Source organism: Dermacentor silvarum, chromosome 1 (assembly GCF_013339745.2).
Source record: "Dermacentor silvarum isolate Dsil-2018 chromosome 1, BIME_Dsil_1.4, whole genome shotgun sequence".
Taxonomy (NCBI): Eukaryota; Metazoa; Arthropoda; class Arachnida; order Ixodida; family Ixodidae; genus Dermacentor; species Dermacentor silvarum.
This window is the reverse complement of record NC_051154.1, coordinates 250880529-250889755: the sequence shown is the minus strand read 5'-3', so window position 1 is coordinate 250889755 and position 9227 is coordinate 250880529. Positions and strand designations below refer to the sequence as shown.

The 9227-nt window shown below is 47.6% G+C and overlaps 1 protein-coding gene across 1 annotated transcript; it reads left to right on the top strand.

Moving 5' to 3' along the window:
* Positions 1 to 1049: 1049 nt before the first annotated feature.
* Positions 1050 to 1877, top strand: LOC119439046 (mucin-1-like). The gene has a single exon (XM_037704819.1). It carries the CDS (start codon positions 1050 to 1052, stop codon positions 1875 to 1877), a length of 828 nt encoding a protein of 275 aa, XP_037560747.1.
* The last annotated feature ends 7350 nt before the right edge of the window (positions 1878 to 9227 follow it).

Below are 9227 nucleotides of genomic sequence, written 5' to 3'. Positions count from 1 at the left end.
GAAAACTCGGAGATTTCAGTGGGCGCCACAAGGTGGGGCTACGTGTGGTCGTCTTGGCAGGACCCTTCTTAGCAAGATGGCGTACTAAAGATCACAGAATCTTTCTTCTTTAATTATGTACAAATGAAAATGGTACTGTACATTTAAATATACGCTGGGCCCTAATGGGTTAAAAGACCACTGGGCACCAAACGTCTCGGCAAATTTCGGTTCTTGCTCCGTGATCTCGACTCAACGGGAACCGTATTGGACCAGATTGAGCAAAGGCAAAGGCGCAAAGTGCTGGCGTCACGGAGCGTTCGCTTGGAAAGGTTGGCTGCGTGACGTCATGCTCTCTCCTTTTTCCTTCCTCCATGATGGTACGTGATTACGGGGCCAAGCAAAACCCAAATAGACGCTGAGCATACGACGTGGCATGTATACAGGCGTTCGCCGTCACTACTGGCTAAGGAGGCTGCAAGGAACGGCTGAGAAAGCGTATTAGATGAAGCGGGGCCCCGCTGACGCATTCAAGTAAACGCAGCTTATGCTTACGCCACGAAAGCATCTGTTGCGTCAATCCACCAAACGTGGAGGACGGCATAGCAGACACTGACCAGACGACGCGGCGCGCATGAATACATTTTGAGGGGCGTTCGGCCTTTCCATTGGCTAAAATATCCTGTAGCTTTCACAAGGCTGCAAGGAACTAATGAGTTAGACTATAGAATATTCTAGTACGCTATATTATGCACACGACCTATCGCGCGTATGGGTAGACTTTTGCCGCGCTAACTCAGTGAGCTGAATGACGACGCTGATGATAATGTCGTTACAAAATGACAAAAACACAACAAAACACGACCAAGAATAAATAGAAAAAAGAAACGTAGAACAAGTACCAAACAAAGATAAATGGACATTTTACAGAGAAAAAAAACCTAGCTTCTTATTGTTCTACCGCTTCATTCTTTCATGGTCAACGCCCAGATGTGGGAACGTGATTGGGATCATCATCAGCTTGTGCACGCGAGCTGCTTCCACATCACCACCAGTCTGGTTTGGACGTCATGCCACCAAAGCGTTCCTACCCCGGTGTCTCGGCTTCTAAAGCTCAAAAGCGGAGTCGTGGAAATGGAACAAGCCTGCTACGAGGCAGGCGGGAACCGCCAGCTTCTTCACCGAATCCAGGTGCGCGCCATTGCTATCCCGAAGCGGACGCTTCAACGCCATCTTCGGAGACGGCAGAGACGGCGCCGATATCTCTGTCCACCGACGAAGAACCACAACTCATGTCTTTGAACATCAGCGATGATTCGGTCCCTTACCTGTCGTCCAGCGGTGAAGATGACATGGAAACCGTGCGATGCTCGACGCCCTTCGAGGGCAACTCGAGTGTGGAAGCCACGGCGGGGTCCGTCAACTCTGACTCACCTCCTCAGGTATTGTCACTTAGCAGTGATGAAGATGGCATCGAGACCGTGCGATGCTCGACACCCTTCTACGGCAGCTCCACCGTGTCAGCCACAGCGGGCTCCCTGATGTCCGACTCTCCTCCTAGTGTATCCGTGGCACCACATTACGGTTCTCCAGGATATGGGCCATTAAATTCCACCATGGTCGAAGGCGGGGTGCCCATAAACATGATGTCCTCCCCCAGCACTTCCGTAACGCCCGTGCCACTCGTCCCTCCTCCCAGAGACCTGACGAATGAACCGTGCACTTCTGCAAGGGCAAGCCCACTCTCAGCTCCTGGCCAAAGCGAAGACGAACCGTCGTCGACGATGACTCGGGCGATTCCACCATGTCCTTTAGGATTGCACCGGCAGGCGCAGCTGCGGCAAATGAGGCGCTACAACGTGCATTTCAGCGGGTTCCTGCCACGGCACAAGCAGTAACAAGTCAACATGCAGCATTTGTTTTCTTTTCTTTTTTTTTTTTTGAAGGTTGTACCCGTTGTTTTATTCTCTGAAACACGACATCATGCTCTCAGTGTGTTGTAGTTTCTTTCAACGGCCCGGTTGCACCAGGTCGTACATCCAATTTCTCCTAAACGTATATACGCATACTTGCCGCATGTGCGACGTACCGCAGTCCGTCCACGCATACAGTTTGATACAATAATTACCACAGGGAACTCCGGCTATAGTGTTTACGGGAGCAGCAAGTGGGGCGGCTCAGTCAGCATGGGTACAGTGAACAAGAATTGGGGAGTGAACGGGATTTGTGGTTCGGGCTGGATTTTCTGACGGACAACGCCGCCGATACCGCATTTTACGCGACACGGGGCGCTTAACGCTGTCGCGTTAAATCTGTTACAACGCTGAAAGCGCGGCGGCGATGCCGTCTCCTTATCCTGAAACTCCGGCTGTTTCGGCAGCGCCCATTGGCTGAGGCGAGATTCACGGGCTGTCGTCTGCCCCACGCACCATCGTTGTTTCGTCGTTTGCATTATTACCATCGCTCTTTCTCCATTTTATTAAGGCGAAAGCCTGATATCTGTCATGGTGAGGTCTCCGTTTCAAGGCCATTTCCAAACCGCGTCGTCAACACGAAATGGTCCTCTTAGGATAAGAGGCGCTAATGAGCACAAAACAGCGATTAAGGATGGAAGAATGATTAAACAAGTGAACGGAAGTGATAATGGGTATACAGAGAGATGAATGAGGTGTATTAAGAGCGAATTGGTGGTGAATTTAAAGGGTTTAGTTGGGTGATAGGAGTCAAACGAAAGGTAATAATGAGATAGAGCGAGCTATGATAATGAAAGTCAATGAGAGTGAATGAAGAGTGAATGAAGGTGAATCAAGTGGTGATGAAAATTGGAAATCTGGAGTAATAGAGCAAACCAAGTGTGATGGAAGTAAAACCGAGATGATAGAGCGAATGAAGGTGAACGAAGCAGTGATAGGGTTGAATAAAGGGGTTATGGAGCGGGGAGTAACTTGCAAAAAAATAAGTGAAATTTCAGGGTCCAAATGAGAGTGACGCAGCAAAAAGAAAAGTGCCGAGTCACGGTTCGAGTTTGGAGAATCATCGAGTTAGCGGCGCTCGGGCTTTCGCGTTCGTCTTAGCTGTAGCATAAGGGACCATTAGTAATTTTTGACTACAGGTGGGTAATTTGAATGAGATCACGTACTGTTCCCGCCACCGAGTATCAAAAATGGGAGACGCTAAGTTTCGCCTTTAAGAGTAGAACGCCACCGCATCCGAAGATTCCTGACTGCTTCTCACGATTCCTGGAAGCTGAAACTTATGTAGCCGTGATGTTCACCGGGAAACGCTGGCGACGACCCTAAGCTTTGACTTAGGTGCCTCTTAGTGGCACTCGCACCTCGACATTGGTGTTATGCGCTTTGGTGTGCGGTAATCAGTGATTTCTAATTAATATTAATTGTTCCAGACACTTCAGTAACTCAACTTCTGCTCTGATATTATATCTATAATGAAACCCATCAATAGTGTACTGTACTATTTTTTCTATTTTTTTCTGAATTATTTTAATTTCGTCCTCGGTCGTCTCAGTGATTTCTAAATAATTTTAAGTATTCGAGACACTTCAGTAACTCAACTTGGAATTCAATTTATGCTCTGATATCATATCTAATGAAGCCCACGAATTTCGTACTGTACTTTTTTCTGATTTATATTGAATTTCGTCCCCGGTCTCAGTGATTTCTAAGTCTAATTATTCCAGACACCTCGGTAACTCAACTTGTAACTGAACTTGTGCTCTGATATATCTATAATGAAACCCATGGATTTTGTACTGTACTATTTTTATATCTTTTCTTATTTATATAGAATTTCGTCCCCGTCGTCTCAGATCATTATTTCTTATTATTGCAGACACTTCAGTAACTCAACTTAGGCTCTGATATCATATCTATAGTGAAACTCAGGAATTTTGTACTGTAATATTTTTTCATATTTTTTCCAGATTTGTTTCGAATTTTGTCCCAGGTGGTCTCAGCTAATTCTCATTATTCCAGACACTACAATAACTCAACTTGTAACTAAACTTATGCTCTGATATCATATCTATAATGAAACCCATAAATATTGTACTGTACTATCTTCTTTCTTTTTTTACTGATTTATTTTGAATATCGTCCCCAGTCATTTCTGTCCCCAGTCAGGTAAACCGGAAGTGCTGCGCAAGAAATAAGAGTGTCACTCGATGCTCGAACCACTAAAAAAGAACCAGTAAGCTCGCCTTGGTGCACAGCGTTCGCCACCAGCGTTTCCCGGAAACCGATTACGGCTGCATAAGTTGCAGTTGCCGGGGAGCTTGAGAAGCAGTCAGGGATCTTCAAATGCTATCGCGTGCTCTGAAAGGCGAAGCTTAAGATATCTCCCAATTTGTCGCTCACGCTCAACACCGTTACGGCCGTGCTCACTGCGTAACGGCCCTTAAAGCTATCGCTTAAAACTATATGTAGCAGAGTGAAACGCCTGTGAAATCTCCATGTAATGGCGGTATGGTCGCCGACGTGAGAAGCGTCCGACCGGCGCGCGGGGCTGCCGCCCCAACTTTTCAATACGCGCGCTGGACCGACTACTTCCAGCTATTTCATCTAGTACACTATATATATATATATATATATATATATATATATATATATATATATATATATATATTGTAATGTATAAGAAGAACGCCGAGACTTACGCAGCGGGATTGCCAACAGCAACGGACGGACGGACGGATGGACGGACGGATGGATGGATCGAAGGATGGATGGATGGATGGATGGATGGATGGATGGATGGATGGATGGGATGGATGGATGGATGGATGGATGGATGGATGGATGGATGGATGGATGGACGGACGGACGGACGGACGGACGGAAGACGGACGGACGGTCCGTCCGGACGGACGGACGGACGGACGGACTTTAAATCGGGCGGTGGCATACGCCACCTAGCCGTGACTATTACATTTTTTGAACATTGTGGTGGGTGAAATTTCACCCCTGCCTTGATATTAGCCACCAATCACATCACCTCCGTTTGGTTATTTCTACCCGCTTAAAGACTTTTTTGCCTTCACTGTCCCTAACCCTAATGCATTGAAAAAATCAGCCCCGTTGCTTTGCACTGTAGGGTTAAGCCCTTTACAGGAAAGTATGAAGTGTTCAGCCGTTTCCTCTTCCTCTCCACACGCACCGCACAACGTGTCTATACCTTGGAACTTGACTCGGTACATTTTAGTCCGCAATACTCCCGTCCTGGCTTCAAACAACAAAGAGCTTCCCCTAGAATTATCATAGATATTTTCTTTGGCAATTTCTTGCTTGAAAGTTCTGTATGTTCCCAGTGCTGATTTCGTCTGCATCCCTGTTTTCCACAGACCTCTCTCTGTTTCTTTAACCTTTTTCTTAACCACTGTTTCCTGGTTTGCACCCCTCCCGCAGTCCAAATATTTGATTGACAATTTTCTGGTCAGCTTCCTCCACTTTGTGTCAACATTCCTCATGTAAAAATAACCGGAAACTCTCCTTACCCACTGCTTTTCTGCCATTTCTCTCAATCACCCCTCAAATTCTATCTTCCTGCTAGCTTCCCTGCCCTCGAATGACTTCCATCCCAAGTCATCCTGTACCCCCTGATTTGGTGTATTTCCGTGTGCTCCCAAAGCGAGCTTACCTGCCCCTCGCTGCTTAACTTCCAATCTTGCTCCATCCTCTGATCTCATGCACAGGACCGCATTGCGCAAAGTCAAACTAGGGACCATCACCATTTTCCAAATCCCTCTCACCACGTCGTACCTATTGTATTTCCACAGTGCCCTATTTTTCATCACAGCTGCATTCCTGCTACCTTTAGCCGTAAACATATTTTGCATGTTCCCTTAGGTACTATGCCCAATTGTTTATCCGGACTCCAAGATATTTGTACTTATCCACTACCTCCAGCGTAACCTCCTGTATCCTATGCTCGCTGCCCTGATTATCATTAAAAATCATGACTGCCGATTTTTCTTTACCAAACCTCAAACTTAAGCTATCTCCCTCTTTACCACAGATATCCATTAATCCCTGAAAGTCTTCCTTGCTGTCAGCCATAAGTACAATGTCATCCGCGTATATCAGTCCTGGTAATGACTGTTTAATCCATTCTCCTTGCTTGAAAAAGGAAAGGTTGAAGCCAAGTCCGCTCCTCTCTAATTTTTTCTCTAATCCTTGTAAATACAGCATGAACAGCAAAGGTGAAAGAGGGCACCGCTGCCTAAGGCCCTGCTGTATCTCTATTGGCTCAGATACCTTGTTTTCCCATTTTATAAGCACTGTCACAGACCCCTGAACGAGGCGCCGACGCCGGACCAAATTCCAAAGCCGACTTATCAGCTTCCGAAAATAATCCCACGAAAGCAAGGACAATTAAGAGTGGGCCCTCTGGTGCGCCAGCGAACGCCGGTTGTTGTCCAAAGACAGAGTCAGAGCCCAGAGTTGTCGAAACACAACAAAATATATTCTTCACACAAGGCAGTTACACACACACACTTGCACACTTAGGCTAGACACAACACAATACAAATCAGATGGATATTAACAAACACAAGAAAATGATTAACGACAAGCACTAAGAGTCCAACATGTAAAGTACAAGATGAAAAGGAACACTAAGTGTCCAATCGTATTCACCAGTGTTGGTCTTGGAGTCAGACGATCTCCGCGTAGCTCGGGACAAATCTCGAAGAAGGAACTTCTTCCGGAAATGTAGACGCTCGATGAACCCGTCGACAAGCTTGCCGGGGAATACCCTGCTTCCGCAGACGCTCGGTCTTCAGGTTACATCACTTCGCTGGTGCGGACTGAACTCCACTGCACGATTCTCGCACGGCGGTTATATAGCTTCCACGGGCGTTCTCGAACCTTCCTATCGGAGTCGTGATCTCGTAGCATGGCCAAAGCCTGCGAAGCTTCTACTCTTTTCTCGTACCTTCGACCGCTGCTGTCGTAGCTTTGTCGGGGGGGGGGGGGGGGGTGATGATGACTCATGCTGTTGGCGCGCGCTCACGCTGTAGTTATCTCTCTCGACTCGCCGGGTGAGAAGGTGTCTCGGCGCGCGCGTGGGCTCTCTCTCTCTATCTCTCTCTCTGTCTGGTTAACGTCGCTTCGTCGAGGCTCTTCTAGACTTCTAGACGCCGTTGTTCGGGTCGTTGTTTGAGGCGTATGCGCTCTCCCCACTCTGTTGAAGTTGCCGCAGGCCGGCGTGTTCTTTCGCTGGCTTGCGTGACACGCGGCGCGCGCTTGGATTAAGCCATAGCCTCCTATATACTTTCTGTGCCCGCGCAATCACTCCGGGAGCGCCGTTCAACCTCCTCTCCTGACCTCCTCGCAGGTCGCCCGCTAGGGGCGCTGCTACCCCAGAATAGTTCGCTAGCCGCCGTGCATGGTTAAAGGCGGGAAAAATTGCGTGTGCGCGTCTCCATCAGTGTCAAATCGAGACAATACCCATTTTTGCTTCGCTTGCCGACAGTTCGCTGGCTTGCTGAGCGATCACCACCTTCCTGCAGCAGTCCACGGCTGGGGAAAAAAATGCATTCTGCCTTCGATTGACGCGATGAGCTGCGGCAGGGTATTAAAGGACTGTGGCTGTGACACTGTCGGTGCCACATTGAGGACGTCTATCAGCAGCGTAAATGAGAGCCTTCTGGTCGAAAAGAAGACATTGTGGTCCCGAGTGAGTTGTACTACTTTAAGTGGTTTGCGAGTTGATACCCAGTAGTATGGCGTATTGTTGTGGACCTATATAGATGCAACTCGTACAGTAAGAGAAACGTCCCGGGCATCTCATTTCATGAAAGTCCGAGCGATGAAGAACTTCCAGAGAAGTGGCTCCAAGTTTGAATGTGTCAAACGTGGAATGCGTCACATACTTGCTGAGAGAGATGCGCACTTTGAATTGTTCTGACTAGAAAGCTCTCGTCTGACGCCGAAGAATATTTTTGGGTGGTTGAGGAGGTCAGCTGGAAGCAGTAGCGCACCCAGGATCTCGGCCAGGGGGGGGGGGGGGGGTTGACAGTTTGCCAATACCATCTAAACAGCACTAATTTCGATGTCTTCACGGGAAATTGTCAAAAAATGCGCTTTTTGCGAGTGTGCAGACGATTGCGCGTCTTACATTTTCGTTGCAGTACTCGAATGCGCAAGGAAAGAAAAGGGGCCTAACAAAAGGGGGGTGAGGTCGGCCTCAGGGGGGGGGTTACAACCCCCGAATCCCCCCCCCCCCCCGTCGGTGCCCCACTGGCGGGAAGCAACGATCAGACACACACTCACGGGCAGTTTTGTGCGGAACAGAAGTCTCTGAAGACAGGCATTGCGTCAACATCGACAAACAGCAACGTGATGGACACGGAAGATAGCATATGCTCGTCGCTACGCCGGCAACTGAGCGTAAGTACTACGCCAGAACCATCCAAAAAATTTCCCAAAGAGGCGACAGCAGCGCTGTTCAACCACAATACAAGGCGCAAAGAAACGTTTCGTTCGCCAGAATGTGCAGCACTAGCGATGGTTGGCGGATACCTATCGAGAGCCGTTAAGCTGTTAATGAGTGGGTGTCTTGCAAAGAATGCCTCAGTTTGTTGACAAAGCCCAATTCCTCGGCGCCATCAGATTCTCTGATTAGGCTTGAAGACAGAAGCCGTCTGCTGTATTGGTCAGACGAACTCGTAGTTCTGCTGAACTCTTTGCACAAATAGGTTGAAGTAGTGCTCGCTAAGCTAAGAAATTTTACGCTGCCGCTGAGGGAGACTGCCGTGAATTCTGTTTAAGTTCTGCGAAAGCGTGAACTATGTAATTGTTCAGTGCCTGAGCATCACGAAAAGCTGTTTGAGATCATGGTGACAAAGTTCTTCCGCCCTCTATTCACTAATTTTGCGCTGAAGATAACGGACAAGAACGACATCGCAAAAGTTTTTTCACAGAAGCCCCTGTCACGAAAGCTCCACAAACTTTAAATCCAAATGATTGCAATAAAAGTTTTTATTGTGCAGTTATTAGAGCCGACATTATTTTTTTGCACACTGACATACAAAACATATGTAATGTTAAGCAGAAGGAAAATAGCTTCATACTAGTACAGATAAGAGCTGTGGTTTTACTTTTATCGTTCTTTTCTTTTGGAAGAAGCAATGCGCGGCGGCCTGTACGCTTCTGTGTCGGTGTTAAACGCCCACAGATGTTGTAAAACAATAGAATCGGCACCGGTAATAAAAAATAGCCTGATATATAGTT